This window comes from Triturus cristatus, chromosome 9 (assembly GCF_964204655.1).
Source record: "Triturus cristatus chromosome 9, aTriCri1.1, whole genome shotgun sequence".
Classification (NCBI taxonomy): Eukaryota; Metazoa; Chordata; class Amphibia; order Caudata; family Salamandridae; genus Triturus; species Triturus cristatus.
The window spans coordinates 1,106,354,120-1,106,375,807 of record NC_140592.1 but is presented as its reverse complement, the minus strand read 5'-3'; the positions used below and the strand labels follow the sequence as shown (position 1 = coordinate 1,106,375,807).

Here is a 21,688-nt window from a genome sequence, read left to right as displayed (position 1 = left end):
ATTCGCGCTACAATGTAAAATAAGGAGCCAAAGGAGCAAAAGACCATGACTTCTCACAGTGCTGCCTGACTAACTGGAGAAAGAGTCCCATGGTAGAGGTGCTTGTACGCAATCGTTTATGGCCCTGAGATTGCATAAACAGGGGGAAAAGCCAACAAGCCTTGGAGAGCACAAAGAGAGCAGCAGACAGCCAGGCCAGCACAAAGGTCCAGTTGCAAAGTGGTAGTCCCTCCAGCAAGTAGTAGGCCAGCACAACAAAACAGGTAGTACAAATGATGGTTCCTCCTAGCAGCACAGCAGACCTCTGGCAATGTGCAGATTGGAGATCCAGCAGCATCTGGTTACAAGTCCCATGTAGTGCCTAAAAACATGGTCTCATAGCCCCAGTAGTTATACTAAAAATTGTCTTTGATGAAAGGATTACTTCAAAGGAACCTTTAGAACTGAGTAACAGTCTCTTTCAACGCAGCCCTGGCTCCAGACAATGAGTAGGGGGTAATTCAGCCCTTTGTGCGAGGGCAGGACACAACCTATACAAAGTAAAGCTTGAACCAGCTCTCCCTCTCCCAGTCCAGGCAGACTGTCAGTATGCAGAGGAATGCAGATATATCCTGTTTCACACACATCCCTTCCTGTGTGGTGGCTGTCTAGAAAGTATGCATAAAGTGTAGCTGTCACTCAGCCCAGACGTGTATTGGAGTCAGGCTACAGAGCACAGAGAAATGCCCGCTTTCTTCAAGTGCCATTTCTAAAATAGTAATGTAAAATCCAACTACACCAGTAAGCAGGATTTATCACCACTATTCTAAACATACCAAACATGGCAACGCCACCCCTTTCTGATCAGGAATTACTGCTTAAAGGTTTTTAAGGGAATTGCCGATGCTAGCCTATGAGAGGAGTAGGCCTCACAGCAATGAAAACCGAATTAGGCTCATTGTCACTACCAGGACATGCAAAACATAAAGTTACATGTTGTACCTTTACTTACACAGCACCCTGCCCATAGAGCTACCTAGGGCCTTCCTTGGGGATAACCTAATAGAAGGGGAGTTTAAAGCTTGGTAAGTCGTTTTAAATGCCAAGTTGAAGTGGCAGTAAACTGCGCACACAGGCCCTGAGGTGGCAGGCATGAGACAGGCTTGAAAGGCTACTTCTGTGGGCGGCACAATCAGTGCTGTAGGCCCACTAGTAGCATTTAATTTACAGGCCCTGCGTATACGGTATAGCAATTTACAAGTGACTTATTAGTAAATCAGATATGCCAAACGGGTATAAACTAATCATACCATGTTTAGAGGAGAGATCACATGCACTTTAGCACTGATTAGTAGTGGTAATGTACCCAGAGTCCTAAAGCCAACAAAAAGAACATCAGAAATAAAGGCTGAGGAAGGCAACGCGTTTAGGGATAACCCTGGAAAAGGACCAGGTCCAACAGTATGACTTTCTAGAATTCTGGAGGGGTGTGTACAATGGAAATTGTTACTGTCTCACTGTCCCATTCCCCAACAGCCAAATAACTTAAGAGATTATCTTGAGGGAGTTAGTTATTTTCTTTATCTACTTCGCATGTCTTTTGTGTGAAGTTGCATTGGTTCTTTGGTCCCTATGTCTAAGTTTATCTGTCACATTCCAGCAGAATGTTTCTGTCGCTCCATCCCACCAATAAATCATCCAACTGCTAACTTTCAGTTTCAGCTATTGATGACACGTGTGTCCACACAGCTTTTCCCAAATCTCCCATCCCCATCCGCCCCCAATCCCACAGTTTGTTCTGGTGTGAAATATGTTAACTGCCCATATGCCCAGATTCTCACTGTCACATGTTGGACATGTTTCACCAATGAATGTCTTTAACTTTGAGCTGATGTTCCATTGATCCCACTCTGATTCACAATACGTTGTTAGCTCTCCCACATTTGACCCGCCCATTCAGCTGTCTTCCGTTGAGAAGAAGGCCTCTGCCTATTGAGAAGATTGTCTCCCAGTCTTGGTTTTGGTCGTTTTCCAGTCCCTTCCCTGTGCCTGTGCTGCCCTGGTGCCCCTTCAGGGGTTTGTTCTCCATCCAACCTGTCACATAATTCTTCCAGGGTTACAAAGATCCAGGATTTCCTTTCAGTAGTCATCCTGAGAAGTGCGGGGGTCATTATCATATACTTTATTTCTTGTTCTCAAAGTTTTCTCTTCATCGCTTTAAAAGTCTGTCTCTATTTTTGCACCATTTTCGTGACGCCTGGTAGCACCAGTAAATTAGATTTTTTTTAACTGTATTGTGCCCTAGTGCATCGCCTCCCATAGGATGAAGTCTCTGTCTTCGATTGTCTATGATTGTTCGAGGGGAGGCTCCTGGTGGGAGTCTTGGTATTGATGTGCCCTGTGTGCGCATTCCACAGGAATGTATGACCCATAGGAATCCTATAAGGTGCTTCATTCCACAGGGAAGTAAGAGGAGAGTTTGTGGGGTATCATAGTGTCTGTGATCCAGTCCTCCACAAATATGTCCATCCTCCAGCCTTCTGCCCTATCTAATATTCCTACAATACAGATATTGCCACGCCTGAACCTTCCGTCTGACTCCTCCAATCTTACTGTTTTTGCTTTCAAAAAATCAATGCTGACACCTGTGCAGAATCTTGACTCCCCGGGTTGATGGGACAGAAGATCATTGCAATAATATTGAGGGATAAGATATTGAAAGGTAAGTGCACAGAGGGATGAAAGGATTTACTATTCTTAACTCCACATCTATGTATCTTTAGGATATGTTTCACCAAGGTGTGCACATGTGGGTATAGAAAATGTATAGAAATGTAACTTTCAATATTTTATCCCTCTGTTTTGTCAATATTCTGTCCTGTTGATCTTCAGGAATCAATATTTCCAGCCAATACCATCTTACACTGGCCTACGTCTGCCATCTTAGCTCCTCCCCCCTTACTACTTTTGTGCTAACCATGGTGTACTGCTGTGTCTGGTCTCTGCATTACACATTTCTTAGGAACCTGATAGAAAATGGAGTAAGCAGTAGAAGTACAGGAGTCGTTAAGTTTACTGGTATGTTTTGTTTGATCCAAAAGGTGCTTTATAAAAGAGTTGTTCCATTGTAGAATGAAGAAAGCAAGTTTTGGTAGTGAATAGTTCACAGTTAGCAAGCAAATATTAAGGTGTTAGGTTTTCTCCATACAAATATCAAATAGGTGCATACATATTCCTGTCTTGTCTAGGAATAAGCTTTATGTAAATTGCCAACAGCTTGGGTGAGCCTATTGGTTTAGAATGAACATATAAAAAGGATAGTATCAAAATGTAAAATGCAATGCTAGTGGTTTGCTTTCAGATACATACTGTCGATTGACATCTGACTAAATAACGTGTTAGGGGCCATTTGCATACAAAATGCCAACATTAAAAGTAATAAAATATGTTATTACGTCTATTATTTTAGGAAGAACATGTATTTTGGGGTTGGAATAATGATGTCCATGTTTTTGATACGAACACACAAACTTGGTTTCAGCCACCAATAAAGGTAAGTTTACTAAGACATATTTAGTTCTGCTTATTTATTATAATTATCGATTGTTTTTGTAAATGTCGCTTAAATTCTTAACCTAGAAACAAATTTGTATCCATTGTATTGTTTTGAAAGATCCTCCGTAGCATTCAGATTAATGTTTCCATTCATCTGGTCTTTTTGTATGCACTTTGGGGAGCCAAAATCTTTGATGTTACGAAACACTTGGCCTTCAAATAATTTATTCCATGCTTTTGGCAGAGTGGGTAGTAAACTTAATATTGATACCTGAATAGTTATTAGCTTACATCATAATTATTGCAAGGGCATTTATTGTTTGGTGGGTATATGAAGAAGCTAAACGATGTAGGGGGTGTTCTCGCTGGTCTTCCTTTTCAGTTTTGTTGAGAACCCCTGCTGCCCCGTTGGCCAGGGCGTAAACTGCTGAGAAAGGTACTACATTTTACAGGCTCCTTTTTGGGCTTGCTCTGCATTTAGCATGTTATCTCACATCTACATTAGTTGCCAGCAATACCACCTCTTTTCTTCCTGTTTATACACATAGTATTTAGAAGTCACAATCTGCGTTTCCTCTTAAAAGAAAGTTAGCTTTAATTTTTTTAAGCATAAATCCTCTCTTTCCTCAGTGACATTTATTTCTTTTTGAAGAGACATCCTTCTTCTTTTTACCTCTATTCATTTTGTTTACTGCAGACGTTGGAGAACCCTGGGTCATCAGTCTCACTTACATTTTGCAGGTAGATTCAGTGTATGTAACAACAGTAGTTTATCCAAATTCTAATCATTTACAAAGAAACTAGTTTTTTTCCTCATAGGTTCTACATTTCAGGGATTACTAGATGGGGACGGGCCCCTCCAAAGCTAAGGGAGGTTGAACCCTGTGACCCAGCATCAAACAAAAAACATACCACCCTAGCTAGTTTCAGCAATGACTCGAACACATACGATTAAATTAGTTGAAACAAAGGAGAAATTATGTGGAAAACTGTCAATTAAGATTCTTCAACGAAGAACAATTGCTTAGTAGTTAGAGCATTGATAGCCAAATAATACGTTTCTACATATTGAAAGGAGAGCTTCAGACAATCAGTCACTTAAAATCAATTTTGAGACAGGAATCTCATTGCCAGTGAGAAATTGTGATCAATAAGCAGTCAGGAAGCCAGAACATCTTAAAAAACATCAACCGGTTAGTGGATCCAGTAGCCAAGAAATATATTACCGCTGACTTTATTAGCTGACTGTCTCTCCATGAGGGGCTCTAAAAAACTAAGGTTAATGTATTAGTTAGGTGAATATGTCGGTGACAGCCTTAACGTTTTGAACAAAAAAAAAAAATGAAATTCACCACTTCTAATATAGCTAACTATAACTTGCTTCCCCACCATGCATTGCTTATGACCTCACATATTACATCACTCATGACATCATTGATGACATCATTCATAACATCACTGATGACATCATGCAATGGACGTATTTGTTTTATAGTTAACATACTGGCGGGTACACACCATATTACTCTTTTTAACCTAATTTTGTACAGCCTGTGTCCAGCTAATGAGTGTAGGTGTTTACAAAACACATGTGCTTCTATGCATCATAGGTGTGTAGAGGTATTAGGGGTGCAGCATACTGCGGAGATTGGAAATCACTGTCCCGAGGCCACCGGGAGCATCTGGCTGGAGAGTGACACGCCCTGGAGGAGATCACCTTAGAGGCATTACCAGGTACAGATTTCCTACCCCGTGATACCTCCACGAGGCCAACTATACTGACCTGTCCGACACGTTCTGCATCACGTTAGCGCCTTCCCCGCTTTCCAGAGACACTATGGTGCCCTCATGTCGCGAGGGGGGCGCAAGAAGACAGGCATCGGGGCCCCACCCCCGCAGACTCGGGCCCAGACTGACAAGATGGCGGACGCAGTGGATCCAATGTCCCATAAATTGGATGCGGTGTTAGCGACAGTTGAGAAACTTGGGGAAACTATGAACCAGATCCGTGCCCCTCTCGAAGATAAAATCGACAAAGTGGCAGTTAACCTCACCCTGCTTCACGCGGATCACCGAAAAATGGCGTATCTCACTGCCTCTAGTGAGGGGGTCATTGCCGATGTCTCTCCACGAGTCTCCACAGCAGAGAAACAGATTCAGAGCCTCCTTGACAGGGTCGACTTCTTGGAAGAAAGGGCTGAAGATGCAGAAGGCCGTACCCGACGCAACAGTGTATGCATGGTGGGCCTTCCGGAGGGAATGGATGGGAGAGATGTGGTGGCCTACACGGAACAGTGGATTCGATCGTTGCTGCCTGAGGGCACCCTTTCTCCGTACTTTGTTGTTGAACGGGTGCACAGAGTACCTGCCAGGCCTTCCCCACTGGTTTCCAACACTCGTCCACGTTTGATTTGCTTATTGAATTACAGATACAGGGACTCAATACTTCAAGGTACAAGAAAGCTGCAGGATCTCCACGTAGATAACCATAAAATCATGTTCTTTCCAGACTATACAATGCAAGTCCAGAGACAGCGCTGTTCGTTCATGGCAGTGAAGCGGCGACTCCGACAATGCGACCTCAAGTACTTGTTGCTGTTCCCAGCGAAACTTAGGGTGATTGCGAATGGAAAAACTCACTTCTTTACCACCTCAGTGGGGGCAGAAGAATGGCTGGACACTTACGACTCCTCAGGGGGCGGGACCTCCACCGCGAGCAGGAAAGAGTTGACATCCGCAGCCTCCCCACCACATCGCCGCAAGGGGCGCAAGCAGTCCCAACCACCCACCTCTCGATCCTTTGGCCCGGCCCCGGAAGTGATTCTCAGCGGGCAACAACAGGCCCTACAGGCGGTGGTGGACATCAGCGGGACGCAAGACGAAGAGACTAATTCAACCTCCGACCGACAAGGGCCACCAAGTGACGATCTCTTGGTCAGTTTTTATGCCTGCCAAACCTCTGGTGAACTGCCTCGGATCATCCCGCAGACTTCCAATGAGATTGCTTGAACCTCAGATGCCTTTTTGTTTTGCCTTTAATATGTAGCACTCGCCACCCTGAAAAGGACTGTCATCCACTGTCACGCAAGTATCAGGGTTCCTATGTTTGTCTTCTGCATTATACTCCTTGACCTGAGATGTTAGGCTGTCATTGTTGCGCTACTGTTGCAACAATGGGTGGGTTGCCGGGATTCGACCACTTGATTAGCTCCAGGACATTTAGGCGGGTCGCTCTGTGGCACCTGCTCCTAAAGGAACATCAATCATGATGTGGATGTAGCACCCCAGAAAATATAGGCTTGGCCGGGGCAATCGAGGTAGCCAGAGGAGACGTATCCCACGCTACTTCTACTTCGTTTATTGCTGTGCATATCGGTCCCCCCAGACGTTGACTATGCTACCTTTGTTATTTGTTTGGGCGGTTGTCCGTTGCACACTCGTCCTTCTGGCATTTTTCATTATATATGGTTTAAATGTTTGCTTTGCCATTCATCACACCACATGACATGCATATTACTCATCTCGTCCGGACAGCAGTGAAGACTCTACACATATTTGCACAGGCCCACTACTGGCTCTCCCCACCTTTTGGCCTGATGGGGCCTTATGCGCTCCTCTCTTTGTCACCATGGCCCCGATACGGCTAGGAACCTGGAATGTGCGGGGTTTGCATGACCCGTCGAGACGATACCACTTTTACTCATATCTGAAAAGCCACCATATACACATAGCACTACTTCTGGAGGCGCACATACATAAACCTGAGGTGTCTCGTTTGCATAGGCGCTGGAGGGGACAATTATATGCCACGGGATACTCGGCGTATGCACAAGGGGTTCTGGCGTGGGTTAGACCGGGGACCCCTTTTCGAGTGGTGGACTCCTGTATTGACACAGGGTAGATATGTCATTGTTAAAGGCACCCTAGATGGCAGACCTGTGATCATTGCCTCACTATATGCTCCCAGTACTGACCAAGTAGCTTATTTTGAACTCTTTTCCCACAAACTGGCCACATGGCATGATACTCCTATGATATTTGGCGGTGATTACAATAGTGTATTAGATGTCTCATTGGACCGATCCTTTCCTCCCTTGCCTGGCACAGCCACACACAGGGCAATGAAAGCAGTGAACAACTGGGGAACACATTGGCACTTAACGGATGCCTGGCGACATCGTAACCCGCTAGACAGGGTATATTCCTACTATTCGGGTGCACATGGCCTTCATCTATGGCTAGATCGGTTTATGGTAACCTCTGATCTCTTACCCGGGGTTACAGGGTCACACTATATGGGGCGTACGCACTCAGACCACAATTCGCATGTGATGGAGCTGGAGTTTGAGGGAGGGATCCCGCCGATCCCAATTTGGCGACTTCAGCCGGATGTGTTATTAGATGCACCCTTTCGGGACTTACTGCCCACCACTGTGGCACAATATTTTGACGAAAACGCCGGCTCAGCCTCAACGCCGCTGATGGAGTGGGACGCTCTAAAAGAGGTCGTACGGGGGCATTGTTTAGGAGCGCAAGTGGGTATCCGAACACAGTTAGAAAAATACCTCACCAAATTAGAGACACAATTAGCATCCTGCGAGCAGGAAGCTGCTAGGGGATCTCCGAGCGGCTTGCTTGCCACAGGGAGGAACGAACATGCACGGCTGTTAGAGCGGTTGAGATGTCTCAACTATGCAGCGCATTCGGCGCGGACGCATCATATTGGGGACAAGGCGGGGAAGCTACTCACGTGGCTTGTCCGTCAGAACGAATCGTCAGCTCCGATAACGTCGATACGTACGGCGCGGGGGGGCATAGCATATACGCAACGAGACATAGAAGATGCGTTTGTGTCACACTATCGGGACCTGTATAAGTCTTGCATGCAGGCCACGTCCGAGAAGTTGCAGCTCTACCTTGAGGGGATAGCGTTGCCGCATCCCACACGTGCCCAGAAAGTGAAACTGAACGACCCCCTCTTCCTGGAGGAAATCCAAGACAACATATTCTCACTCTGTAATGGGAAGGCGCCAGGTCCGGATGGACTACCGACGGAATTTTAAAAAGCATACACACATATCCTGGTACCGCAACTGCTGAAAGTGTTTGAAACTGCGGTTGATGAATCCACTCTTGCAGACACACAAAACGAGGCCTTACTGGTATCCCTACTTAAACCCGATAAGAATCCTGAGTCATTAGGCTCTTATCGCCCTGTAGCACTCCTGAATACCGGCTATAAAATCTTTGCGTCCATACTTGCAAAGCGTCTCTCGCCCATTGTGAAAACTTTGGTGAATCCAGACCAAAACGGCTTTGTGCCCACTAGGAGCATATCGATCAACATTCGCAGACTATTCAGGCTTCAACACTACACGACACATACATGGCCCCGTTCCGGCTGTCTGGTGTTGGACTTGGAGAAAGCCTTTGACTCTTCTGAGTGGCCCTATCTGGCAGCGGTTCTCCATAAATATGATCTTGGAGATCATTACCTGAGAATGGTTCGCTTCTATATTAACGGCCTATTGTTAGGGTCAGGACTGGCAAGCTCACCTCAGAGCCTATTTGGGTAAAACGAAGAATACGCCAAGGCTGCCCCCTGTCCCCGCTGCTCTTCTCCTTAGCCATGGAACCGCTAGCGGAGGTACTCCGTAAGGATAGTGCAACGTGGGGGCATTGAATTGGGAGACGGGATGCATGCAGTTTCCCTTTATGCTGATGACCTGTTATTGTATGTTCGAGATATACACAACATCCCGACATCTATAGTGGAGGCACTTGCAGCTTTTGAGGCAGTGTCAGGCCTTCGGGTCAACTGGGCCAAATCCGGGTTTATCCCTTCAGTACCGACACGATCGAAACTGAAGTTTCTCCTCCCGTGGTATCCTACCACATTTCGCTATCTTGGTATCTTCATCTACAAAACACCCGAAGATTTATTAGAAGGCAATTTAACAAGGGCGATATCGGCAGTCAGGGAACAGGTACACTTCTGGAAGTCGCTCCCGCTGACCGTCATGAGCCGCATTGCCCTGATCAAGATGACCGTCCTCCCAAAACTATTATACTATTTCTGAAATCTTCCGATATATGTCCCGACAAGAATATTTTGCGAGCTGGAATGTATGATGCGAGACTTAATCTGGAACAAAGGCAGGCCTCGTGGAAACTATACACCCCCTTCAGTCAGGGACGACTGGCAGTCCCTAATTTGGAGCTGTACTATATAGCGGCACAGCTACAGTGGGTGACAAGATGGCTCGGTGGCGAAGGATTGGAAGACACGGCGACTCTGCAGCAGCCCTGGACCCAATCACAAATCTGCCACCTCTTTCATCCCATCGCCAGACCCCCGCGACCATCCCAGTTCCACCTTGCACTGACATACAAGTGCTACAGGCGAGGCCTACTTCTCACCCGTGCAACACTTCCATACACCCCAATACTTCCCCTCCTAGGGACAACCAGAGGGAGGGCAGGCACTTCCGAAAAGGCTCTTACTCATTGGCATGCAGCGGAAGTAGATATCCTGGGCGACTTATATTCAGATGGCATGCTACTCACTTTTGCTACCCTAGTGGGGGACAGTGGGTTACCGGCAGGACAGTTTCTATTGCATACCTCCCTGGTCAGAGCCCTGTCAGCCTTGTGGGGGGACATGACGACTGAGCCGCCTACGCACCTGTTAATTCAGTACCTACATGTCATGGGGGCGGGCTCCCACATAGTGCACTGGCTAGTGGCAGCACTTCTTACACACACCCTGAAACCAATGCTGAGTCTCCGCATTCGCTGGGAAGAAAACAGGGGCACACCCTGGACGGAAAAGGAATGGAACGCTGTCCTGGCTAGTTACACATACATCCCGAGAAGCTCCAAATCTAACCTGATTCAAACATACATTGTACAACGAGTGTACCTCTCACCCGATTACATAAATAGATACTTTAACATCACTACATCTGCATGTCCTCAGTGCCAGGAATTAAAAGCAGATTTACTTCACATGCTGTGGTCTTGCGCCTCTTTGCACAACTGTTGGCAGACAGTGGCCACAACACTTGCAAGCTGCACCGAATCTCCCCTGCCGCACACGTGGGAAGTCCATATACTAGGGCTTTACGCTAGATCTAAAAAGAATAAAGTCACGTCTCGGTTCTGGGATCTGGGGCTGATAGTAGCGAAACGCCTAATTACGAAGAGGTGGAAACACAGTGCACCCCCGGAAATGATCAGCTGGGAGAGATGGCTCACGATCTGGGCGCAGGCGGAAAGCACCACACTACATAGAGAGGAAACAGCAGGACTCTTCAAGTACCCCATGGCACAACATTGGGATAACATATTCACCACCTTTAAAAACTGGATAAATGGGAATAACTCATATGCCCCTCCCGCCAATACCTAACCCAATCTCGATTGATCCCAAACCTGGAGTCAATACTGTCATCTTGGATGCTGCCACGTTTTGCGTGATGGTATGCCTGGGTCCAAGGTTCGTAGTTGCGCACCCCCACAACCCCCAGCGCGCTAGACCAGGGCTTTGATGTTAGAGATTTCTAATGCTTTCTGAAGTCAAACATCATTTTGGTGAGCTACTGTAAAGCCTAGGTCGAAATGAGCTTGTGTGGACCTAGAGATGTTATGTATACTCTCTCAGCTGTAATGTGATGGCAATTTCTTCTTTTCTTTTTTTTATTGTTAGTTTGGAAGTTTGATTAATATGTGTCTTATTGGCTTATCCTTCTTTTTCCTCTGCATATACTCTCGAAATACGGTTAGTTGCAATACAAGCCCCTGTTTTTTTTCAAGTAGATTTTTGATTCAAAACACCTATAGTGGGCGTCTGGTGGAATAAGATGTATTTATTATATAAAGGGTGCAACTGTTTGTCAGTTAGATACTGCAAAGGACCACAGATGTTAGCAGGAAGTAGCATACAGTGTTTTGCGATCACGAGCCATCTACCGATACGGCACAATAGCTATTATGTATTGTTTTTGACCATCCGGAACTTGATACTCATAAGACAACTGTTTTCATGATGTGATTTTGGTAGATGCGCTATTTTTGCAAATGTCAATTTGTTATTCAATAAAAAAACTAAAAAACAATAAAGATATATAAACAAAAATAGGTGTGTAGAGGTATTGAACACATTAGAACTCGTTTGTATTGCAGAGTAACTCTGTGTGCAGATAGCAGTTGACGGCTTGTGTCCATTATGTTCCATACAAGTTTTTGGGTTCTGCCGAAAATGTTTCTGTAAGAAAACAGGTTGGATTACTAGATGCTGGTTTTTTACTCTTGACAGTGCACTGGAGCCTGCTAGCCAGGCCCCGGTGCCAGTGCTCTTTCCCCAAAACTGTTATGTGTGAATTGGTAACCCCATTGGCAAGGACTTTACCCCCCTTATACGCTCTAGTATATGGTATCAGTTGTACCCACCCTGAGTGACTCAAGTAAACTACTGACTGCAGGCTTGCCATTGCAGAATGCAGCAACAGTATAAACTGCTCCATGTCGACTTTGTCCTCAACATGTGTGACAAAGTCCCTGCACTGCTTTTACAGGGTAAGATATTCCTAACGCCCAGCGCCCGAGACCTGTTAGTTTCTTTGAATGACAAGAATATATAATGTCTATTTTGTGTGAACGGCACATAGACATTATAGTATGACCTAATCTGTAGCCTGTCTCTCTTGCCACTCACATTTTATCAAAACAAATTTACTTTTATTTACAGAGGCAATTACGGAGGATCACTAAGGCACCACCATAAAACAGCAGATCATTGGCAAGAATTCTGTGCTTCTGATGAAGTCTAGCTTTAACTAAATTAAGTTAATGCTCAAACTGTTGCTGCAGTTTATGACCACACAAAAAAACTGTGTGAAACATGACCCATACCTCTTTTCTAGATTTAATGTTATTGCACAACTTGGCAGGCCAGTCCTCCCCCAGCCTGACTAGTAGTTATAGCAGCTGCCCCGCCCCCCCAGTGAACCAGCCTGTACTGCCGCGGAGGCTAGGCTTGCTAAAAGTAAGCTTGTGCAACAGGAAGCATGCATACTATAGTATGTGACCGTCTTCATGGTGTATGCATTCATAGGGGGAAACAGTCGGAACACCGCGTTCTTAACCACAAGTCTTCCAACTCAATAAGCTAAACCACGCTTGCCTTAACCACGCATATGCCTTAACCACATATATGTGTGGTTAAGGTAATGTGCCGTCAAGCTGCTGGGGACGAAAGCAGAAAGACCTCGCAGGAAGAGATCTGCTGTGAGTAAGTGAGGCTGGCTGTAGTTGTCTGGGCTGGGGGGTCGGGGTTGTTTTCTGGGTCTGGGTAGTTTTCTGGGGAGGGGTTGAGGGTAGTTTTCTGGGCTGGGGGTCGGGCTATTTTTCTGGGCTGAGGGAGTTTGGGGGTAGTTTTCTGGGCTAAGGGTTCAGGGGTAGTTTTCTGGGCAGGGGTCGTTTTCTGGGCTGTGGTGGGTCGGGGTAGTTTTCTGGGCTGGGGTGGGTCGGGTATTTTTCTGGGCTTGGGGGCTGGGGTAGTTTTGTGGGCTGGGGTAGTTTTGTGGGCTGTGGGTGGGTCAGGGGTAGTTTTGTGGGCTGGGGGTGAGTCAAGGGTAGTTATATGGGCTGAGGTGGGTCGGGGTAGTTTTCTGGGGTGGGTAGGGGTAGTTTTCTGGGCTGGGGGTGGGTAGGGGTAGTTTTCTGGGTTGGGGGGTGGGTCGGTGTAGTTCTCTGGGCTGGAGGTGGGTTGGGGTAGTTTTCTGGGCTGGGGGATCGGGGTAGTTTTCAGGGCTACGGGGTTCAGGCTAGTTTTCAGGGCTGGGGGCGTTGGAGGTAGTTTTCAGGACTGAGGGGTTCGTGGCTAGTTTTCAGGGCTGAGGGGGGGTCGGGGTAGTTTTCAGGGCTGGGGAGTCAGGGGTAGTTTTCAGGGTGGGGGGATTGGAGTCGTTTTTTTAATTAGGTGTTATGGTATTAGGCCTCAGGGCAGGAGGAGGGGAATGGGTAGTGGGGGAGTTTTTAGGGCTTAGGGGAGGGCAGGGTGCTCCCACGGCTGGTCGCTCCTCACCTCCTGCTGCTGCCTGCCGCTAACGGACGCCTGCTGCTGCCTGTTACTTCGCGACTGCTCCAGCTGCCTCACGCTCGCTCCCCCGGTCCTCCGCTTCCTCTGCCTCACCGCCGCTGACCTTTTGCCTCGTTAGGTGCTGCCGCCCTCCCTCACACGCGCCTTCTCTCCCGCCGCTGCCCCGGGTCCTCTTCTTCCTTCCCGCCGCTGACCCCGGATCCCGCCCCCACTCACTGCCCATTGGTCTCCCGCCTCCCAGCTGACCCCCCCTCCCGGCTCCTTACTTAAGGGGACCGAGGCGGGCTGGTCAGTGTGACCCCCTGTGCTCCCACGGCTGGTCGCTCCTCACCTCCTGCTGCTGCCTGACGCTAACGGACGCCTCCTACTGCCTGTTACTTCGCGACTGCTCCTGCTGCCTCACGCTCGCTCCCCCGGTCCTCCGCTTCCTCTGCCTCACCGCCGCTGACCTTTTGCCTCGGTAGGTGCTGCCGCCCTCCCTCACACGCGCCTTCTCTCCCGCCGCTGCCCAGGGTCCTCTTCTTCCTTCCGCCGCTGACCCCGGATCCCGCCCCCACTCACTGCCCATTGGTCTCCCGCCTCCCGCCTCCCAGCTGACCCCCCCTCCCGGCTCCTTACTTATGACGCCCCCCCAGCGACCGCGCAGCGGACGCGCGCAGCGGGAGCGCCGATTGAGCGCCAAAGGTGCGCCAAAGGTAAGCCCGTCTGCGCCCGTCCGCGCCTGGACTGCGCCCAGCGCCAGAACCCCTGGCCCCCACGTCCGCCAACCCCCCCGCAGGACCTACAATGCCGCCACGCTCATCGCACTCAACACCGCCCGAGCCCCCGGGTGCTACCGAGCATCCCTGCGACGCACCCATGGACCCTTCGTCTGCCGATCCTGCAACTTCTCCTGCCTCCGAACCGGCACCTGACCCACCGAGACGGACAACAGCAACCACCTCAAGTGCATCCTGATCAACACCCGCTCCGTCCACAGACACGCCGTGGAACTCTGGAACCTCCTCGACACCGCATCTCCAGACGTCGTCTTCCTCACGGAAACCTGGATGAACGCCTCCTCAGCCCCCGACATCGCCATAGCCATCCCGGACGGCTACAAGATCATCAGGAAGGATCGCGCCAACCAGACCGGAGGGGGCATCGCCATTGTTCACAAAAGCACCATTCGCATCTCGACGCATTCAACACCGCCGAATACCTGCACTTCCAGATCCACACCGACCCCAAGACTACCCTCAGAGGCACCCTCATCTACAGACCCCCGGGACCACGCGCACAGTTCTGCGAAGACATCACGGACTTCATCAGCCCCCACGCCCTCCCCTCCACCGACTACATCCTCCTCGGGGACCTCAACTTCCACCTGGAGAACAACAACGACCGCAACACCACCACCTTGCTGGACAACCTCGCCAACCTCGGACTCAAGCAACTGGTCAACACGCCCACCCACTACGCCGGCCACCTCCCTCAGCCAGAACCCACCTGTCAGGGCAACGGACCCTAACACAGCAGCCCTCGACCTCACGCAGTGGCTGACCTCCTGTGCCGACGACCTCGCCCCACTGAAGAACCCTCTCACCAGGCCCAGAAGCAAGAAGGCCCCCTGGTTCACCAACGAACTCAAGGACTCCAAGAAGGCCTGCCGCACCCTCGAGAAGGCCTGGATCCTCGAAAAGACCGCCGACAACATGACCGCCCTCAAACTCGCCACCCGCAGACATCACCAGCTCATCCGCACCACCAAGAAGAAAGCTCTGAAGGAACGACTGGACAAAAACGCCCATGACAGCAAGGAGCTCTTCAACATCGTCAAGGAGTTCTCCAACCCCAGCACTGGCAACAACGACATCACCCCCTCGCAGGACCTCTGCGACTCCCTCGCCTCGTACTTCCACCGCAAGATCGCCGACATCCACAACAGCTTCGGCGTCCCACCCCCGCACCCATCGGTCGAACCTACGCACCCCGCAGCCATCCTCCAGACATGGACCGAGGTGACCCCCGAAGACACGACACGCATGATGAACACCATCCACTCCGGATCTCCGACCGACCCGTGCCCCCACCATGTCTTCAACAAGGCTGCCACTACCATCGCACCCCACCTCCGAGACATCATCAACACCTCCTTCGACACAGCCACCTTCCTGGAGAGCTGGAAGCACGCCGAGCTCAGCGCTCTGCTGAAGAAACCAACAGCAGACCCGACCGACCTCAAGAACTTCCGCCCCATCTCGCTCCTTCCCTTCCCTTCCCTGCCAAAGTCATCGAGAAGGTCGTCAACAAGCAACTGGCCGCCTTCCTCGAGACGAACGGATCCCTCGACCCATCGCAGTCCGGGTTCAGAGCCAACTACAGCACCGAGACCGCCCTCATCGCAGCCACCGACGACATCCGAGCCCTGCTCGACAACGGTGAAACATCGGCACTCATCCTCCTAGACCTCTCCGCAGCATTTGACACTGTCTGCCACCGCACCCTAGTCCAACGCCTCAACGACACCGGCATCCAAGGGAAGGCTCTGGAATGGATCATCTCATACCTCTCCGGCAGAACACAGAGAGTACACCTCCCTCCGTTCCGCTCTGAGGCCACCAAAGTCATCTGCGGCGTCCCGCAAGGATCGTCGCTCAGCCCCACTCTCTTCAACATCTACATGAAACCCCTCACTGCCATCGCACGCCAACACAACCTCAACATCATTTCCTACGCCGATGACACCCAGTTGATTCTCTCCCTCACCAGAGACCCCGACACCGCCAAAGCCAGCCTACACGAAGGGATGAAAGACATCGCCGAATGGATGAACACCAGCCGCCTGAAATTGAACACGGACAAGACAGAAGTCCTCATCCTGGGACCGTCGCCCTCCGCATGGAACGACTCCTGATGGCCCCCGGCCCTAGGCACCGCACCCAAGCCAACGGACCACGCACGCAACTTGGGCGTCATCCTGGACTCCTCCCTATCGATGACCAGACAAGTCAACGCCGTCTCCTCATCTTGCTTCCACAACCTCCGCATGCTCCGCAAGATCTTCCGTTGGATCCCGACCGAGACCAGGAAGACTGTCACCCAGGCCCTCGTCACCAGCAGACTAGACTACGGAAACACCCTCTACGCCCGCCAAGCTTCAGAAAAGACTTCAGCGCATCCAGAACGCCTCCGCCCGACTCATCCTGGACGTCCCCCGACGCAGCCACATCTCGAGCCACCTGAGAGACCTACACTGGCTCCCTGTCAACAAGAGGATCACGTTCAGACTCCTCACCCACGCACACAAATCCCTCCACGACCTGGGCCCAAGGTACCTCAACGACCGCCTGACCTTCTACACGCCCACCCGCCAGCTACGATCCGCGAACCTCGCCCTCGCCGTCGTCCCTCGCATCCAGAGAGCCACCGCCGGAGGAAGATCCTTCTCCTACCTGGCGGCTAAGACATGGAACTCCCTGCCCGTCCACCTGCGGCTGACCCAGGACCACCTCGCCTTCAGGAAACAGCTCAAGACCTGGCTGTTCGAGCAGTAGCAGACCCCCTCCCCCAGGCGCCTTGAGACCCTTCCGGGTGAGTAGTGCGCGTTATAAATTCCATGATTGATTGATTGATTGAGGGTAGTTCTTAGTGCTGGGCTGGGTCAGGATAAGGGACTGGGTTTAAGGCCTCGGGGCAGGGGAGGGGAATGGGTAGTCGGGTAGTTTTTAGGGCTGGGGGGGGGGGTCAGGTCGTTTGTTAAAATAGGGCTTTGCCTAACAGCAGTGGAAGGGATAGGGGTAGTTGTAGGGACAGCGCAAGGGGGTGGGAAGGGGTCAAGGTAGTGTTTAATGGTTAGGGACAGTGTGATGGTTGGGAGGGGGTAGGGGAATTTGGACCTCTGTGCCGGAAACAGGGCTGGGGGGGGAGCTTGTAGCTTAGGGCGGGAGAGGGGGTTCGCGACCTTAACCACACATACCCATTTACCATTCATGCCTTTACCACAAAATTACGTGGTAAAGGCATGTGTGGTAAAGGAATGCGTAGTTAAGACGCATTCATGGTTTAGGCTGCGTGGTAGAGGCACGCGTGGTTGACCCAGTCTTGCCTCTATCATACAACCATTCATAGGGTCTTTGGTTTGTGCGTGTTTGAAAAACATGTCTGTATGGTGTGTCTCTGCACAGTGTGTCTACAGTGGGCGGAAGTGTTTGTTTGCATGCATGTGTCTGCAGGATGTGTGTGTCTGTACAGTTTGTTAGCTGAGACGTGTCTTTGGGTCTGTGTGTCAGGTGTGTTTAACTGACTCTGCAGGATGAATGTGTGTATGCTTTTCTGAGACCGATTCCTTGTAAGTCTCCAGACTGTTTATCTGTAGTGTGTGTTTCAGTGTATATATGCAAGGTGGTGTGTGTTTGTGCACACTCTATGTGGTTATCTGCAATATGTCCCTGATTCATGTGTATTTAATTCAGTGTGTGTCTACAGAGTGTATATGCCTGCATCCTGTGTTTCAGTATAAGTGTTAGTATGTGCGATAAGTGTATGAGAGTTGTTCATTTTGGGTGTGCCTTGAAGTATCTGTAGAGCTTACACATAGTATCCCAGCACAGTTCTCAGGGTATTGTGCTGCATCTTAAAAAAAAAGTTATGATTCGATGGCAAGTGAAATATACTTATCTACTCTGTATTTCACTTGCCATCGAATGGTATATTGTAAAAACCAAAAAGGATTGAAAATCGTAAATAAAGCTACAATCTAAAAGTATTTAAATATTTTCTATTTGGATCCAGAAGCACAGGTTTTTTGCCATCATCACCTCAATAAGATGGATGGAGAAAATAACCAGGCTCCTCAAACATATATGCATGCAGAGTATATATTTAATGAACTTTAAACAAGATTGCAGCTTCACACCGGGGTCTCCAGAGTGTGGGTGCCTTTTGCCACTAATCGCAAGACTGGATTGGAAAACCTAAGTAACCCTAAAGTTCTTCAAAATTAAAAAGCATTCAACCCACTGCTTAAGGAACCGGAAGTATAGGATTATTCCTATCCCACTCCCTTTAATGGAGGCAGGCTCAGATATGCTATGCCCCAGATAATTAGTGCCATTCCGTTGGACAATGGAAATAGCCAGGATTCCTATGTATGCAGGGGATATATTAAATAACTTTGAAATTTTTTTAAGATTGTAGCTGAACAGAAAGATCACTTGTTAAACTACACCCAGTTCATGAGCATTTGCCTTGACCACTTCCAAGAAAGAGAGGACAGGAGTCATAAAAGAAAAAAGTAGTACAAACTTAAAACATAACAAACTTACAAGGTAGCTTTTTGACTAGCTATCAATATCCTGTCTCTAGTAGGCAAGCATCAAATTTCAAGTATTTAAGGAGGAATACATTTATGAAGAAAAATAAGTCAGCAAGCATGAGACATCAGGAAAAACATAAATCAAACTGCTGAAATGCATATGGCTGGTTTCTGAATGAAGTGTCTTAGTGGGCAAAAACACAATGGACTGGATTGTGAGCCAGAATAATTACCAGTGACTCTGTGTGTCGGCAGGCGCTCTGGGGGTGGTGGGCCAGGTGACTAGAGGCGGGCTTCGTGGCTGTGGAGAACAAGGGCCCAACCAGTCAGGCCCACCGTGCTGGCCAGAGAGGCATCTTAAGAGGGCTGCTGGGCAGCGATTGGCCCGGAGTGCCCTACATAGGGCAGTGGTCGGCTTGAGAACCATAGCCGCCCGCTACTAGGAACGATGATATCCAGAGAGCACAACCGCATTACATACCAATGGCCAGAGAGGTAAAGGGCCTGTAAATTGAGGACTGGTCAGGAGACTGTACCCACTGAATGCTCCCCTAGAAGTGACAGGCGCAAGATGGCATATCATGGCACTGGGCAGTGGGGACACTGAATAGAGCCAGAACTGCGAAGAAGCTGGCTGGGGGGGAGACGGACTCAGAGACTCTGCCCGCTGCCACCGGGCAGCCTGAGCTCTGACCTAGGCCTCTTATGAGATAACCACTAGCGAATAGTAGAGTGAGTCACCTCCTCGGGGCGTGCCATAGCTGAGATACCACCTACACTTGCCTCACAGCAGAACGCATGACCACTCTGGAATCCAAAATCCATACCCTGGAACACAGCAGAAGATGTGGAAAATCGCTCATCGCCTCAACAACATACACGTGGTAAGTCTGCCAGAGAAAGTGGAAAGAGGGAACATGATCATGTACTTGGAACAGTAGATACGAACTGAAGTAGCACAAGAGGGCCTTTCTATGTTTTTCGCCCTTGAAGGGGCACATAGACTCCTGGGGTGCATGCCTGTGCTGGGAGCCCCACTGAAACCGGTGGTGGCACAATGCCTGCACTACAAAGACTGAGACCACATCCTGGCCCAGGCCTGCCACAAGTGGGAACTCTGAGTGAACAATGCCATACTACGAATATTCTCGGATTTTTCTTGGGTGTTGCAACAACGAAGAGCCTCATTTCAAGAAGCTAAAAAGCAACTGCGCCAACTTGGCCTTCCCTATGCAATACTCTTCCCGCTAAGCTAAGATCTCTGGGACTGGCTGGCGCAGGGCCCACAACAAAGGCCAACAGCCGGGCCACGAAAGAAGCATACGCGGCGCTCTTGCTCTAGATGCGGTAAGATTCCACCTACCTTTCCAGCACGATCGCAGGCTGAAGCACAAATTGGATATCAGAGCGTGGTGGAAGTAGTGGCGCAAATCAGCGGAGGAGACATGAGCCCATCAACTCTGGAAGGAGAAAATCCAGCACAGGACTAAGACTCAGACGGTGGATCGGTTAGCTCTGCACCCTAGAGTCTTGCGCTCCCCAAGGTGACCCCGAGATCATCAGACGACCTTATATGATTAACTGTAGAATAATTTAAGAACACAAAAGGAGCAATAAGAGACCTTTCGTAAACACTGTGGGGCAATGACTACTAATATGCCTTTTTCTCACGTAGGGCTGCATCAAAATATCCTTTGGACTTCACTGGGGGGAGGGGAGAGTGCCTGAAGGGACCAATAGTTTCCCCCGCTCCCTCCTACTCTTAAAACCATGGGAGAACTCCCTCGATTTTCGAATGCCAGGTTATTGGTTTGGATGGGAGCGCGACCACCTACTTGTCCTGGGGAGGGAGCGTTGGGGAACTTGTTTTTTGGTTTCTTTGTTGGGAAGTTTTGAGTCGCACCACATTGCACACTATGCTTGCATTACTCAGAGGCTGGTTGACCGAGGACGGGGGGAAAGGCAGAGGGGCACCACTCCCACAACCTATGACACGATAATAGATGGCGACACCACTAACTTACAAATACATATCCTGTCATATACGAGGTATGCACACTATGTCTAAGAGATACAAATAGTTCTCCTAGCTCAATAGGAGAGGAGTGCAGCTAGCGCTATTACAGTAGACACATCTCACGGCGATGGATGGGAAGGCTTTACAGGGAAGAGGGCGCGACCAGGCATTTTACACCACATGCTCTGCAAATGCTAGAGGGTTGATGATATGGATCAGGGCGGGAGTGCCATTCCAGCACATAGACACCCTGACAGACCCTGAGGGATGCTTCGTAGTGGTTTGAAGACGCTTAGAAGGTCGAGCCCTATCCATTGTGAATATACATGCCCCTAACATTAACCAGACCGCTCTTTTTTCACACATTTAACACAACACCTGGACCCCTACCTGACCACCCCTACACTAACGGGAGGATACTTCAACTGTGTAGCAGATGTGCAGTTAGACAGATCAGGTCTGCCACTGCAGTACTGCCAGACGGTGTGCACGGCCGTGGTCTTTGGGGACTGGAGAAGACATTGGGAACTGGTTGACTCCTGGAGAACCCTACATGACTGAGACCGTTCCATTTTCTCTACTCTGCATGACGTCCACATTCGCCTAGACACATTTTTCTGTACGGCAGATGTACAATGCCTAGCACAAACTGTTTAATATCTTGCCTAAACAGTATCCAAACACAACCCAGTCCTCCTGTGCCCAATTTTGTCCCAGCCCAGGCCCTCCATACCTATCT

The 21,688-nt window shown here is 49.3% G+C and overlaps 1 protein-coding gene across 1 annotated transcript in view; it reads left to right on the top strand.

Moving 5' to 3' along the window:
- The window catches only part of KLHDC1 (kelch domain containing 1), a 1,365,548-nt gene that overhangs the window by 649,087 nt on the left and 694,773 nt on the right, over positions 1 to 21,688 (top strand). Inside the window, exon 6 of the mRNA XM_085627012.1 lies at positions 3,449 to 3,532. Within this exon, the coding sequence (XP_085483138.1) occupies positions 3,449 to 3,532 (84 nt within the window). The remainder of the gene's footprint in view (positions 1 to 3,448; positions 3,533 to 21,688) is intronic.